The 16,186-nt window shown below is 40.8% G+C and overlaps 1 protein-coding gene and 1 long non-coding RNA gene across 4 annotated transcripts in view; one reads left to right on the forward strand and one right to left on the reverse strand.

Annotated features, from left to right (window-relative positions):
• The window catches only part of THSD4 (thrombospondin type 1 domain containing 4), a 661,199-nt gene that overhangs the window by 411,780 nt on the left and 233,233 nt on the right, over positions 1 to 16,186 (forward strand). Inside the window, exon 1 of one of the 2 annotated variants that reach the window (XM_032244850.1) lies at positions 14,156 to 15,830. The exons of the other annotated variant lie outside the window; for it this stretch is intronic. Within the exon in view, the coding sequence (XP_032100741.1) occupies positions 15,759 to 15,830 (72 nt within the window). The 5' untranslated portion in view covers positions 14,156 to 15,758. Of the gene's footprint in view, positions 1 to 14,155; positions 15,831 to 16,186 lie in introns of those variants that run through there. 2 annotated transcript variants of the gene reach the window in all.
• LOC116527714 overlaps positions 1 to 16,186 on the reverse strand; it is a 31,176-nt gene that overhangs the window by 14,795 nt on the left and 195 nt on the right. For both annotated transcript variants that reach the window (XR_004258683.1, XR_004258682.1), the window contains exon 2: positions 15,574 to 16,172. This is a non-coding gene — a long non-coding RNA (uncharacterized LOC116527714). The remainder of the gene's footprint in view (positions 1 to 15,573; positions 16,173 to 16,186) is intronic.

A 16,186-nucleotide genomic window follows, 5' to 3' on the forward strand; every position in this document is an offset into this window, starting at 1 on the left:
ATTAATTGGGAAGCCTGGACATTGAAGGAGACAGGGGCAGGGAGGCTAACTTAGAGTTTGAGTCAGAATGCCTCTCTGGAAGAATGTGCTTCTGAGATCTGAAGAATGAGTAGTCCTTGGCCAGGCAAAATAAGGGATGAGTTTAGAGCCGTAGGAAAAAATGAGTGAACATTTGAGGCAGGAAAGAGCTAGGAGCTAGAGGGAGACCAGAGGGTCATAGGAAGCGGGCAGGGAGTGTGGGATGAGGCCAAATCATGCTGGGCTTCTAGGCCTGGCTAAGGACTTCTTAGGGCTTCTTCATTCAACCTACAGGCAGTAGGAAACTCGTGAAGTAATAAAGGAATGACCTGTTCCTGCTTTTGTTTTAAAATATCACTATTCAAGATGTGAAAATTGTGTTGGAAAGAGACAAGATAGAAGCCCAGAGATCAGTTAGGAGGCTTCTGAGAAAGTCGTGGGAGGTGCGATACCTTGAACTTGTGGACGCGTGAAAATGGACAGAAGTGGATGAATTGAAGATACATTTCAAAAACAGTCACAAGACTCTTCTACTGCATTGTGGTTAGGAGTCTCGGCTGTGAAGACAGATGTCCTGGGTTTGAATCCATGCTTTGCTACAGACTTGTTCATGTGATCATGAAAAAGTCACTTAACTTTTTCCAAGCCTTGACTCACCCATCCACTTGGTATATTATTTAAATGAGATAATACATTTATGGTCTCTTAATACACTTCTAGTAGCACTCATTAAATGTTCTTTCCTTTTGTTAAAATGCAAGGAGAGGTAACACTTCAATCCAGTTATCACTTAATTAGCTCTTTGTTCTGTGTTAGTTTCTCTGATATTTTCCAGCTGCCAAGGAAGAGATGCAAAAACTGGGCAGAAGACATCTGAATGCTGGGTAGAGGGAGACCAGGGCTGCCTTAGAACCCCTTGTGAACTTAAAAACCATCAACATGTCCCCTCTTCATGCTCCTCATCTCCAACTCACTCATAACCCCAGCCTTAAGCTTTTGTTGCAAGGTCAGTGTTTCCAGTTTTTTCCAGTACTTTCTCCAAGGCCTCAGAAATTTATGTTAAGTCCTGCAGCCTAAAATACAGGTCAAAGCCATGCTGAAGAGTAAGTAAGCTTACACTGTTGGGTTGATCTGCCGTGTTTTGCAGTGGTGTTCACGGGAACCTCTGGTGCTTATTCTATAGCATTGGCTGGAAGGGAGTGAACCAGGAAGAGAGACATGACTCAGGAGAGTGGCAGCCATCAGCAGTGGCAACACTAAACTCTTAGCATTGACTGAAACTCCAAATGGTGGAATTATTTAACGTAGAATTTATCTTGCCACATATTTGTTAAACTCTTTCACCAGAGTGTTTGGTGCTGGCTGTTTATAATATAGATGTTTGACAAATCTCTTAACACATGCAAAGGCATTTTCTTTCTTCTTCAGAAAGTAATAGTCATCTCTGTTCTATTCAAAGCAGGAAATTAACTATAGTTAAGTAAAATTAAGATTAGAGAAGGAGTGTATTGAAGACTCTTGGAAGGAAACCAATGAGTTGGTTGGCTCTCTGTCATTTTCCCACTGGTAATATTTTCTCAGCTCCACTGGTGGGAGTTGTAAAGTTTTCCATTTAGACATAGAATGAAAACCTTTGGTCATGGAAAGAAAACCAGTCCTTCTGAGATACTCACTTGCCACGTGTGTGCCTTCTGAGACAGGAGCTGTATTTGCTGAGCATTTTAGTCTTCCCTGGGTTTCTGGGATCAGGTGCCTGCAGTTTGATGAAATAACCTCTAGATGGAGCTTTTGCATCTTTTGGCTAAGCTGGGTTGCCAGTGAGGCAAAACCCTGGTAATCTGAGCAGGATCAAAATAACCTTTATTACTCCTTCTTATTACGTGTAAGCTTTGTGTGTTTGTGGTGGGAATGCTAGAAAACATTGATTAGCAAATAGGAGTAAGTAAAAATTACCGCGCAGAGATAACCAGCATTACCATGGTGAAGAATAGCCTTCTGATCACTTTTTCTGTGTGTGATGAAAATGGCTTCATCCTTGAAGTCCTCCTTTGTAACCTTTTTTCACTTAGTAAATTGTCACATCCATACAGCAAACACCATTCAGTGTCACTAAATATTACAACACCTCAGTTTTATAATTAAATAGTACTCTAAATCAAACAGCAAGACATATTTAAGTCAGACTTTGTGATTAAACATTTACATTAAGATTTTTCACCATTATGAACAAAATCAAGATGAAAACTCTTTTTTAGACACATGTTGGCTCATGTCCATGATTCTTAGACATGGAACTGGTGTTAGTTCAAAATGTATGCATTATGAAGCCTGCTGATAATGCCTACTTAGAGCAGGTCTCCCACCTGACCAGCAGGGGAAAATTTAACCACAAGCGTCCTTAAAGGTGGCAGAGCAAGGCGGATGAGGGAAGTTTGTGAGAGCTCAACCTGCCCTTGCTGCCTTTGAAGATGAATGGGAGACCTACTGGTCAGATGGGACACCTGCTCTAAAGCAATATCACCAGGCTTAGTAATGCATACATTTTGAACTAAAATAACCCCAGCATCATTAGAGGTTATTAGAAATCCAAAGTTTCAGGCCCCAACCCAGATCTACTGATTTACTATCATGTTAAGATACGAGATGATGACCAGGCACAGTTGTTCACGCCTGTAATCCCTGCACTTCGGGAGGGTGAGGCAGGTGGATCACAAGGTCAGGAGATCGAGACCATCCTGGCCAACATGGTGAAACCCCATCTCTACTAAAGATACAAAAATTAGCTGGGCATGGTGGTGCATGCCTGTAATCCCAGCTACTTGAAAGGGTGAGACAGGAGAATCGCTTGAAACCTGGGAAATGAAGGTTGCAGTGAGCTGAGATCATGCCACTGCACTCCACTTTGGCGAGAGAGCAAGACTTCATCTAAAAAAAAAAAAAAAAAAAACGAGGTGATTTGTGTACAGTTTCAGAGATAGGGTCTCAGTCTCTTGCCCAAGCTGGAATACATCAGCGCGATCCCAGCTCACCACAGCCTCCTGAATACTGGGAGCTACAGTGCATACAACACCCTTGGCTAACTTTTCAATTTTTTTGTACAGACAGTCTCGCTGTGTAGCTGGTCTGAAACTCCTGGGCTCAAGGGATCCTTCCACCGCAGGCTCCCAAATTGCTGGAATTGTAGTCACGAGCCACAGCACCCAGCCAAAGCCCAACTCTTAAAAGTACCTGTATCCATTTGCAATCTCAACCCTGTGTCAGACTACCTTTTTCCCTAGACTCTTGCCAGTAATGGGCATTTATCCTTCATAAAAATTATTTTCCAGGTTAATGTGGCAACGTGTTGTTTGCTTTTGTGTATCCTTGGTTATTATTAATGTTAAATTGTTTTTCATATTACACTCTTCATGTGGCATTTGTATATCTTCATTTGCAAACTGCCTATTCATAGTCATTCCCAATTTTATCATTTCACTGTTTGTCCAAATGAGAATAATTTTTGTTTTCTTGCTATATTTATTTTTCTGCTCACTATAAAAACAATTAGAAAATAACAAAATTTAAAAAAAAAAAGAATGTGGTACATTTTATGTTTGCTCGAAATAAAATTAAGTGATATTTTATGGCCTATATTTTAAAAACGGCTTATTAAGATATAATTTATGGCCAGACCCAGTGGTTCATGCCTGTAATCCCAATACTTTGGGAAGCCAAGGCAGGCAGATCGCTTGAGGTCAGGAGTTCAAGACCAGCCTGGCCAACGTGGCGAAACCTTGTCTCTACTAAAAATATAAAAATTAGCCAGGTGTGGTGGGTGCAGGTGTGGGGGTGGGTGCATGGAATCCCAGCTGCTCAGGAGGCTGAGACATGAGAATCACTTGAACCAAGGAGGCAGGGATTGCAGTGAGCCAAGATTATGCCCTGCACTCCAGCCTGGGTGACAGAGCAAGACTCTAACTAAAAGAAAAAAAAAGATACAATTTATACACCCTCCAATTCACTGATTTCTTTTTTTAGCATATTCACAGCATTGTGTAACTATCACCGTACTATAACTTTAGAACATTTTCATCACCCCCAAAAGCAATCCTATACCCATTAGCAGTCACTCCCCATTTCCACTTACTGTCCTCAGGCCTGTGAAATAATTAATCTACTTTCTGTCTCTATAAATTTGCCTATTTTGGACATTTCGTTTAATGGAATCATTCAACAAATGGTCTTTCAAGACTAGCTTTCTTCACTTAGGATATCTTTTCGGCCATCCACGATGGCTCACGCCTATAATCCGTGCACTTTGGGAGGTCAAGGTGGGCGGGTCACCTGAGGTCAGGAGTTTGGGACCAGCCTGTCCAACATGGCAAAACCTCGTCTCTACTAAAAATACAAAAATTAGCTGGGTGTGCTGGCAGGTGCTTGTAATCCCAGCTACTCGGGAGGTTGAGGCCAGAGAACCGCTTGAACCTGAGAGGCAGAGGTTGCGGTGAGCCGAGATTGCACCATTGCACTCCAGCCTGGGTGACAAGAGCAGAACTCTGTCTTAAAAAAAAAAATCTTTTCAAGGATCATCCCTTTTGTAGTATGTATCAATACTTCATTTCTTGGTATCACCAAACTATATTCTGTAATGGGGATATGCCACATATATATTCATTAGGTGATGGACATTAGAGTTATGTCCACTTTTTGGGCTATAATGAATAATGTGGACATATGTTGTCATTTCTCTTGGGTACATATGTAAAATTGGACTTACTGGGTCATGTAGTAATTCTACATTTAACTTTTTGATACAGCTGCAGAATTTTCCAAGGCAGCTGCACCATTTTACGTGGCCACCAGTAGTATTTAAGAATTTCAGCTTGACTACGCCCTTGCCAACATTTGTTATCACCTGTGTATTTGAGTAGTGGTTTTGATTTGCATTTCCCTAATGACTCATGATATTGAGCATCTTTTTCTGTGCTTAGTGGCCATTTGTATGGTTTTTCCTGGAGAAATGTCTGTTCAAAGCTTTTGCCCATTTTATTTATTTATTTATTTATTTTTTGGGGGGGGGAATGGAGTTTCGCTCTTGTTAGCCAGGCTGGAGTGCAATGGCGCGATCTCGGCTCATCGCAACCTCCGCCTCCTGGGTTCAGGCAATTCTCCTGCCTCAGCCTCCTGAGTAGCTGGGACTACAGGCACGCGCCACCATGCCCAGCTAATTTTTTTTTGTATTTTTTTTTTAGTAGAGATGGGGTTTCACCGTGTTGACCAGGATGGTCTCGATCTCTTGATCTTGTGATCCACCCGCCTCGGCCTCCCAAAGTGCTGGGATTACAGGCTTGAGCCACCGCACCCGGCCCTGCTTTTGCCCATTTTAATTGAATTTCCAATTTTTTATTGAGGTGTAAGAATACAGGTTCTGATGCAAGTCCCTTATCAGACATGGTTTGTACATTTTTTCTCTCATTCTGTAGATTGTCTTTTTACCAACTTGATGGTATCATTAGCAGCACCAGGGCCTTCCATGCTGATAAAGTCCCATTTATTTATTTTTCCTTTGTCACTTGTGCTTTTGGTGTTACACCTATAAAACTATCACCTAACCCAAAGTCATGAAGTTACTCCTGTATCATCTTCTAAGGGTTTTAAAATCTTAGCTCTTACAGTTAGGTCTATAGTGTCCTATGGCTTTTATAACAACAAAAATTTGGTGGCATCAAATAACAAATTTATTATCTTACAGTTCCAGAGATCAGAAGTCCAAAATAGTTCTAACTAGACTGCAACCAAGGTGTTGGCAAAGCCATGGTCTCTTGTGGAGGCTCTAGGAAAGGATCCCTACTTCTAGCCCTTTCCAACTTCTACAGGCTGCCACATTCCTTGGGTCCCAGCTCCTCTTCATCTTCAAAGCCAGCAACGGCAGGTTGAGTTCTTCTCACTGTCTTCCCTCCTCTGCCTTGCCCTTCTGTATGTAAGGACCCTTGTGATTAATTGTGCCTACCTTGATAATCTAAAATAATCTCTGTATTTTAAAGTCATCTGATTAGCCATGTTAATTCCATCTGCCACCTTATTTTCCCTTTGCTATGTGATGTAGCATATTCATAAATTTCAGAGATTAAGATGTGGACATCTTGGTGGAGACATCATTCTGCCTGCCACGGACTATGATTTATTTATTAATGGGCAAGTAAAACATGTATATGTATGGCGTACCTTAAGATGTTTTGGGTTTATGTACACACTGTGACTGGGTAAATCAAGCTAATTCACATGTCTATTACCTCCCACACTTATCATTTATTTATATGTGGAAGAACACTTAAAATCTCTTAGTAGTTTTCAAGTACATAATATGTTATTATTCATTATAGTGACCATGATGTAGAATCTTTGATGTGTTTTTAGTTAATTCGTGTGTGAGTGGGATGAGGTGGGGTCCATCTTCATTCTTTTGCGTGTAGATATCCACTTATCCTGGCACCATTTGGTGAAAAGATTATTCTTCCCTTATTGATGTAGCCTACTTTTGTCTTAAAATGCAACATCAAAATGTTATCAATACCAAGCAGTCAATAAACATATGGGGTGGTCACTCTAAACAATTGTATGGGAGTTCGCTTTCTGGGTATACTATAGTGTATCCAAGACCTCCCTTATGGTTAGACTATTAACATTGTTTTTATTTAAGAGTTTTGTGTTTTTAAAAATATATTGTGGACCTGAGCCCCTTCGCACTGGAAATGTTGTTGGTTACCTTTGAAATCCTTCACTTCTTTCCCCCATCCCGGTTTAAGGGCTTAGCCCTTTTCATCTGGACTACAGCCATAATCTTCTAACAGGCCTTCCAGTTCCATTCTTGCCTCCCTCTAATCCTTTCTCCATACAACAGAAGTAGCCTTTGCAAAATGCAAATCTGGTGCTATAACTGCTGCCCTTGCCCTTAAAGAAGATTCTCATTAAGAGAGAGACAAATCTCTTCATCATGGCCCCTCCCTTTGTCCTCAGCCCATCTGATGCTGGGCTGGTGTCCTCTTGGTTGCCTCTATTCAGCCACACCTCCTTCCTCACAAGTCATCAGGAAGGCCATATTGCTCCCCTCACAAGCCGATCTCTCTAATGAGGACAGACCTCCTATATTACCATGTATCTTTCCTTTGTAATTCTTTTCACATTGCAATTTTAAATGTATTTGCTGGGTTTCATTAATGTTGGCATCCTACACCAGACAATAAGCTCCATAATGATGAGAATTGTTTTTGCCTATTGCTATTTTTCCTGGTTCAAGCAGATGATAAGTACTGATATTTTTAGTAAATGGACAAGTGAAATACATTCTCTACTATGTATTCAGCATTTTTTTTTTTTTGAGACAGAGTCTTGCTCTGTTGCCCAGGCTGGAGGGCAATCACAATCACGTGTTTTTGGCTCACTGCAACTGCCTCCTAGGTTGAAGTCATTTTCACACCTCACCCTCCCAAGTAGCTGGGTTTACACGCATATGCCACCATGCCTGGATAATTTTTGTATTTTTAGTAGAGATAGGGTTTCACCATGCTGGCCAGGCTGGTCTTGAACTCTGACCTCAAGTGATTCCCCTACCTCGGCCTCCCAAAGTGCTGAGATTATAGGTATGAGCTACTGCACCTGGCCTATTTGGCTTTTACTTCTATTTATGGTATTTTGAATTTACAGAATTTTAAAATATATATACAAATATATAAATATTTTCTTTTGTGATTTCTGTCTTCATTTTAACTCTGCTTAAAAATCCTCCCCTACACCAAGAATATAGAAATATTAACCCATTTCCTCTTACTGTTTTCATAGTTCTGTTGTTTGCATAAAACCTATAATCCACCACAATTTATTTTGTCATTGATATAAATGAGAGAAATAACTTTACTCTTCAAGTTGCTGGCCAAATTCCCAACCCTTTGCTTTCCTTTCCTCGATGATTTGAAGTGACTTATTGATTGCACATGAAATCCCTCTACGTGTTTAGTCGGGTACGTGATCTGCCTCTTCCGTCAGTGGTTGTTTATGCCACTGTTTTCATAATTACGGCTTTGTACTATGTTTTAGTGTCTGAAGTTACCTTTTGTAAGAAATAAGATTTTATAAAATAATACTTTGTTTATGCAATTTGAATTAACGTTTACTAGACAGATGATTATTGCTTAAAGCAGTAGTTCCCAAACCAGCAGGCATCCACAGGGCTTGTTATAACACAAATCGGTGGGCTTAACCCCCAGAGTTCCTAATTCATAAGTCTGGGATGAGTCTGATATTTGCATATTAAAACAAGTTCCCTGATGATGCTGATCCACGGACCACAGTTGAGAACTTCTTAGAATACTTGAAACAAAAATACGGTCAACGTGAGAATGGTTCCGATGCATTATCTGAACTAGTTCCCCTGTGTGCTCTAAAAGTTAGGATGGGCCTGTAGGGTTTGTTGTTGTTGTTGTTGTTGTTGTTTAAAGCATCTCGCTGTGTCTGTGGCCCTACTCTTTGCCTGACTTTAAATCCCTGAACCCGGTTGAGCCAAGTAACATAACCCTCCTTTCAGTGAACATGCAAGGTGCTCAGCCTAACTGCATGGCTGCCCTGATATTTACAAGTGCTGATCCATCCAGCCTTTGGCCCCTTTCAGACAGAAATCAGAGAAGGGTAAGGATGCAGTGACTTCCTTTGTTGTGGATTCTCATGATTGTCCTTATCTTTAAAGAGAAGAGACAGCAATCACTAGAAATACAGCAGAGAACTCTTTGCTTTCCTCATTTCCCACCTCTGTGACTATTTAATGGCTTCTTGGTTCATACAAAGGGAGAGTTAATTACTAACACCTGCTTCTGCGTCTCCTTTCCTGCATGGCCAGCTCCCTGACTGATAGCCAGCTGCTTTCTTGACAAGAGACTTTTTCCACCTATTCCACACAATGTCAGCATATGTAAAGAAAGAACATAGTTTGAACAGTTTAGCCATACAATATGGACCTCTGTGGTGAAGCCTGCATCTTCCTTCTTCCTTCATAAAGGAATACACATTCTTGGCAGGAAGTAAAATAGCCTTAGAGGTGGCATCTGCTATGGTTTACTCTTGTTTATTAGTAAGACGTAGTGCGAAATTATATTTTACATGAAATATGTGGTTTTAGGCGTCATACGTTGGTGTTTTTGACACTCTCGTTTTACCACTAACATTTCTCTTTTTAGGTTACCCAAAAGTTAGGTTAAAATTATTTGAATTTCCTTGAGGAATATACCCTCTGGGAGTTTCTCCTCTGTGTTTTTCATTTTCTGGTATCTAAGATGAACCATTAGAAGATCTCCCGTCAAAAGCAGATAAGAGTTTCCTATAAAATACTCCTTTGCATCCATTCTGTTGTTTGGCATTCACTGAATCAGGCTATTTGTGTGCTGACTCTCAGAGCCACAGAGAAAAGATGTATCTCTTGTTATGGAGCGCTCACCCTGTATTGTTGAAGACAATACATGAATTAACAATTACAACACATCATGATAAATATTACACTGGAGATAATCGGAGGATACCTGGGGATGGAGGCCAGGGCATTGCCCCCAGCTTAACAGGGAGCCTGATGAGATGTAACTCCTAGAAAAAGTGACATTTAAGTGAATCACTGGGACCAAGGAAGACGTGTGTGTGTTCATTTCTATTCTTAACTATTATTTCTATCATTCATTTTACTTATTTATTTATTTATTTATTTGAGACAAGTCTCTCTCTGTCACCCAGGCTGGAGTGCAGTGGTGGGATCTTGGCTCACTGCAACTTCCACCCCCGGGTTTCAAGTGATTCTCTTGCCTCAGCCTCCTGAGTAGCTGGGATTACTACTTGCAGGTGTGCGCCACCACGCCCAGCTAATTTTTGTATTTTTAGTAGAGATCGGGTTTCACCATGTTGGCCAGGCTGGTCTCAAACTCCAGACCTCAAGTGATCTGCCTGCCTCAGCCTCTCAAAGTATTGGGATTACAGGTGTGAGCCACTGCACCCGGCCTCATTTTATTTACCTTTTGAATAGCAACACATTCACATGTTTGACAGTTCAATAAGTGTGAAAGCAGATATAGAAATGCTGTCCACCAGTGTGACTATTTTTCTAGTAGCCACATTTTAAAAAGTAAAATGAAACAAATGAAATTAATTTTAATACTATATTTAACCCAACATATTCAAAATATTATTTCAACATCAATCAACATAAACGTATGTGAATGAGATATTTTACATTCTTTTGCTCATACCAAGTTTTCAAATTGTACAAAGTGCATTTTACACTTACAGCATATTACAATTTGGAACAGCCACATTTCCATTGCTCAGTATTTGTCCGTGGCTAAGTGGCTACAGTATGAGGCAGCACAGATATATGATAATAAATTTTTCTCTCATTTCTGTCCTGAAGCTACTCAGTTCCCCTCCCTAGAGGTAGCCATTGTTGGTAGCCTCAAGTGTGTTTTTCCACAGATAGCACATAGACAGGCGATTACAAACATACATACGCAAATGATAGGACAGTAATCACACCTCTGTGCATCTTTTTTCACTTAATAAATCTTGGATATGTTTCATATTATTACATAGGAAACAACCTTAATTTTTTCTTTTTTTTTTTTTTTTTTGTTGCTCCAGGGTTCCTCATTTTATCGATGTCACAATTATTCAGTTAGTCCCTATTGATGGGCATTTAGGTGGTTTCCAATATTTGGTGCTTATGCACAATTTGGGATACATTTTTAGAAGCAAAGAGCAACAGGATCTAGCTCGGTGATGATAGGGGAATGACTCTAGAGAAAGGGACTATGAGGAAAGAAGGCATCGAGGACAAGGACACATGGTAGGTGGGATAACTTCTTGTGGCTTAAGATGGCTGGATAATAAAGTGTGTGCGAACAAAAGACGGGGAAGAGCCTGGAAGGGCAGGAAGAGAACATATTGCAAATAGTCTTGTAATTGTCATCTGAAGGGATTTGGACTTCATCCCAAAGGAGAGCCATCAAAAGATTTTAAGCAGAGGAGTATAAATAAATGTTTCAATTAATAAATATATGGAAAAGGAGGGAGAAATCATCTATACTAATGAATTCTGATTAAATGTAGAAGGCATGAGGGAAACAGAAAATCACTATTAGAACACTACAGTAATAATTGCTGCAGGCAAGATCTACAGGTGAATGTTAAAATTAGCCAGGAAAACAGGATATTTGCATAGCCTCAAAGTATCTCCTTCAAAATATGTGTGCATTTGTGATGGTTTTAATATGTCTGAATATTCTTGGATACTCCCCCTCCAGAAAGTAGAGCTTAATTCTATGGGATTTACCGATTCATTTCTAATAAATAGGACATGGAAAAGGAAAAATACTGTCTTTACAGTGGAGAAACCTGGCAGATACCACTTTAACCACATGGTCAAGGTTAACATCATCAGTGATAAGTCGTGTTGAAATAGTATACCCCGATGAATGTGATAAGAAGGTCATTTTGCTTCCATAGTATTCTTCATAAAAACCCATTAACCCCTGTCTAATCATGAAAAAACATTAGATCAACCCAAATTGAAGGATAGTCTAAAAAATACCTGACCAGTAATCTTCAAGAGTGTCAAGGTCATGAAAAACAAAGAAAGGCTGAGAAGCTGTCACAGACCAGGAAAGACCAAAGAAATGTAATGACTAAATGTAATTGTGGTCTCCTGGATTGGGTCCCTGGAATAGAAAAAGTACATTTTGGGAAAAAACTGGGGAAATCTGAGTCTGTAGTTTAGTTAATATTATTGTACCCATGTTAATATCTTAGTTTATATAAATATATCAGTTATGTAAGATGTTAACATTATAAAGAGCTGGGTGAAGAGATGCTGTGATACTCTGTGCTGTCTTTGTAACTATTCTGAAAATCTAAAGTTATTTCAAAAGAAAAAGAAAAGAATCAGGAGAGTGACATGATTGGAATCACACTTTAGGAGATCCCAGTGGTTGCACTAGGAAAGAGGGCTGGAAGGAGAGAAGAACAGAACAAGAAGGTTGCTACATCAAGTCATGAAGAGATGGTGGAGGGCTGGATGGGGACAGGGCAGCAGGAATGTGGGGCCATAGACCTGCTGCAGAGCTCTCTAGAAGGAAACTCAATCAGACCCAATGATGGTTTGGATGAAAAAGTGAGGGAGTGGGAGGACCCTGTTGTCAGCCCCTGGGAATCATATGGCTAATGATGTCATTTACTGAGATGGAGGAAACAGGAGGAAGAACAGGTTTCAGGGAAACATTAGCTCAGTTTTAGACCTGTTGAATTCAGAGTACATTTGAGGAATGCAAGTATCCATTAGGCAACTGGGTATATTGACCTGCAGGTCAGGAGAGAGACCTGGCTACAGATAGTTGTAGGGAATCGTGGGTGTGTAAAGGGTTGAGACCATTGAAATGATAAGATGGCCCAACAAGGGCAGGTAGAGAGGAAACAGGGCCTAGAACATAAGAATTTAGGAGCTAGATCCAAGGTGTGTCAAGAGTCCAGAGAAATGGTGACAAGGCAATGCCGTCATTAAGAGTCAGGTTCTGGACAAAGGCTGCCAGGGTCAGAATGCTGACTGTGCCACCTACCATTGTGTGACATGAAGCAAATTATTTAATAAGACTGTTGTCATGGTTACATGAAACTATTTTTAAAGTTATTTTAGTAATTTTAATAATACTGGGCTCATAGTGTTCGATGAATGTCAGCTAATGAGAGGCAAAGGAAATCAGAGCCATAGCCCCAGAAGCTATGGGAAGAGAGTGGTTCAAAAAGGAAGACATACATTTCACATCCATTAAGCTGCCTGTCGTCAAAAAATGGAAAATAATAAGTGTTGTCAAGGATATAGAGAAATTAAACCTTCATGCATTGCTAGTGAGAATGTAAAACAGTACCACCACTATAGAAAACAGTTTGGTAGCTTCTCAAAAAGTTAAACATAGAGTTACCATATGATTCAGTGATTCTACTGCTAGATATATATCCAAAAGAATTGAAAGCAGGGATTCAAATAGATACTTGGACACCCAGGTTCATAGCAGTATTATACATAACAGCCAAATGGTAGGACCATTCCAAGTGTCCATTAACAGATGGATGAATAAACAAAATGTGGTATATCCATATGACGGAATATTGTTTAACCTTAGAAAAGAATGAAGTTTTGATACCTGTTATAGCGTGGACAAACCTTGGGAATATATGCTATGTGAAATAAGTCAGACACGAAAGGAAAAATAGTGTAGTGTATGATTCCCCTTATATGAAGTACCTAGACTAGGAAAACTTATGGAGACAGAGAGTGGCATAGTGGTTACCAGGAGCTTGGAGGAGGGGAAATGGAGAGGTTTAATGAATACAGAGTTTCTGTTTGTGGAAATGGAAAAGTTCTAGAAATGAACAGTGGTGATGGCTGTACAATATTGTGAATGTACTTAATGCCATTCAATTATATACTTAATAAATTTAATGATACATTTATGTTGCATATGTTACCACAGCATTAGAAGTAAAGGAGGACATGGCTACAGAGAAGTAAATACGTGCTAAATGATTATCTTTTGAATTGTGTGACACGGGGGCCATTGGTGACCTTTCCAGAGCCCTTGCAGTAGAGCAGAGAAGTCAAAAGATTGCAGTGGGTTGAAGGATGATTGGGAAGTATCTAGACCGGGAGCTGGCAAACTACTGTCAAATCTGGCCTGCTGCCTGTTTTTTACAAATAAAGTTTTATTGGAACACAGCCACACTTGTTCATGTGTGTGTTATCTGTGGTTGCTTTTGTGTTATAACGGCAGCATTGAGTAGTTGCTACTGAGACCACATGGTCTGTAAAACCAAAAATATTTACCATCCGGCCCTTTACAGAAAGTTTCCCAACCCCTGGCTAGACAACACTCCTGGACTTTGAAGAACTTTGGCTTTCTGAAGTGATGACTGCATTTCTCGTGAGATTACTCAGCAGATAACTTTGCCCCTTCAATTAGGGAGCAGAACAGACCCAAGGCTGAACAGTAACAGTGACTACGAAGGAGGAAGAAGAAAAATTCATTCCTTTCTTTCTTTAACTGGAGATATTATATTATCCTCACTCTACTTTTTTTTTCATCTTATAGACCTGGAAAAAAGGAATGAAAGTTCTTCCCCCTCGTCCCCCAACTGGTAAATGGTCATGTGACTGGTGATAATAAACTTTCTGAGATGGCTGCAAACTGCAGTTAGGTTTAAAGTTTCCTCATTAATGCAGGAAAATGCTCATAACCTGAGGCTTTTCAAGTGTTTATTAATTTACTTTCTGGGGCTGGCTGCTGATATTTATTTCAGATCAAAGAGAAAGTCTGTGTCTTTAGTACTTACTGTGTGCCAGGAACTGTGCCACATTTCGTGCCTAGGTGAGCTCACTGGTAGTCGTCATAAGCATTGGATGGCATTTTTCTATTTCACAGGAGGGGAGACCACGGCTCACCAGAGTTAAATACTCACCCATACATGCACAAAGAGTTTGAAGCACAACTGGAGTTTAACCCACACCTGCCTAAATCCAGGACCTCAGAATGTTTCCACTACACCATGCAGTCATCCTATCCTCTGTGGTCACCAAAAGCCTCAGAACACTGCCTTGAACCCATTCTAGGCAGAATAAAACACTAATCTGTTTTAAACCGTGATCCCTGCTATTTCAGGATAACAGGTAACCATGTAAGGTGTATCTCAAGTGCACAGTAGGCTTTAGGAAGACCCTTTTCCAAGCCTGCTCCCCAAACTCCCAAGCCCCTCTTTGTTGGTTAGTGTGAGTCTACTCAAAGGTAGCTCTTATTTCTTTTAAAACCATCCTGCATTTCAGCGCACTCTGACAGCACTACGTAACACTTGGGATTCACTTGTTCCCATCTTGCTGCCTATTTTTACACTGTCAGCAATAATTCCTCAAGCTCTTGCTTAGGCATAGTGACCCAGGGATGCAGCAAGAGGGGGCTGTATTGTCCCACAGTTCCCATCCGTTTGTGTCTATACACTTGGTGCACAAACACACACCCTGTGACTTCTTTCCCCATGGAAGCTGTCCTTGATAATGCAACCTTTAACCACCTAGATTTCTGCAACCATCAAATCAGATCTAAAAGGGAACTCGGAGGTCATTCACCCAACGTTTGATTATACCAGTGAGAAAAATAAACTGCAGCCCAGAGAGGGCTGACAACTTGTCCAGGCAAACACAGCTGGTCAGCCCCAGATCCTGCACTAGGAAGGCCCTAGCTCTCCCGGTTCCCAGCCTGGAGCTCATCCTGCTGCAGTTCACTGCCTCCTCCCTGCCTCAGTGGATGAGGGTAGGGGCTGTCCCCCTGCATGTGGAGTGCTTACCTTGGAACCCTTTTCATGAATGAGACCAGATGCAGAACTCCACATTGATCATTTCTGTCCCTCCCCTTTCTGCTTTCTGTTAAAGGCAGCCCCCCAGCTCCCAGCTGGCTCCTGTCCCCTCCCCCAGCCGGGAGAAGTTATTACATGAAGAGATCAGCTTACCAGTTTTCTTCAGAGCAGAGGCTGAGCTCGAAGCGCCGGGTAGTACAGTGAGGGAGAGCCGAGGGAACCAGCGCGGTGCCTAGCGGAACTCCAGGGCTGGAATCCCGAGACACAAGTGCATCTGCTAGCTGTTAGCACTTGGCAGACGGAGTTCTCCTCTAGGGTAGTTCTAACTTTGGGTAATAATGTTTGTCAGCTACCTGATATTAACATTGCTCCACGTTCAAACAGCAGTGTTAGCAAGACCTGGGGGAGAGGTAAGCCAAATAAAATATCTTGTCAGAAGTTGTATTTTTGTCAGTATTATATTTCCTCTTCTATCAACCAAGAGGGATCAGGGAATGGATTTTTATGGGGTGCAAAGAGGAATGCTTTATATTACTTTTGTAGGCTTCTCTTGCCTTTTCTTCTATGAAGACGTCTTTTCTTCTTGAAGAATTTTGTAATTTCTAAAATCTCATTCTGAAGCTGTCTGTACAGTTGCCACACTGGGAAGTTGCTCTGGCCTTGGTGACAGATGCCTGTAGCACGTTTCTCCTGCTGTAGCAGAAAAAAAAAAAAAAGATGTGCCATGTCAGATTTCGATAGGGACTGTTAACCTTTTGAGAATTCT

Source organism: Sapajus apella, unplaced genomic scaffold (genome assembly GCF_009761245.1).
Source record: "Sapajus apella isolate SASKATOON/1434 unplaced genomic scaffold, GSC_monkey_1.0 scaffold55, whole genome shotgun sequence".
In the NCBI taxonomy this organism is placed as follows: domain Eukaryota; kingdom Metazoa; phylum Chordata; class Mammalia; order Primates; family Cebidae; genus Sapajus; species Sapajus apella.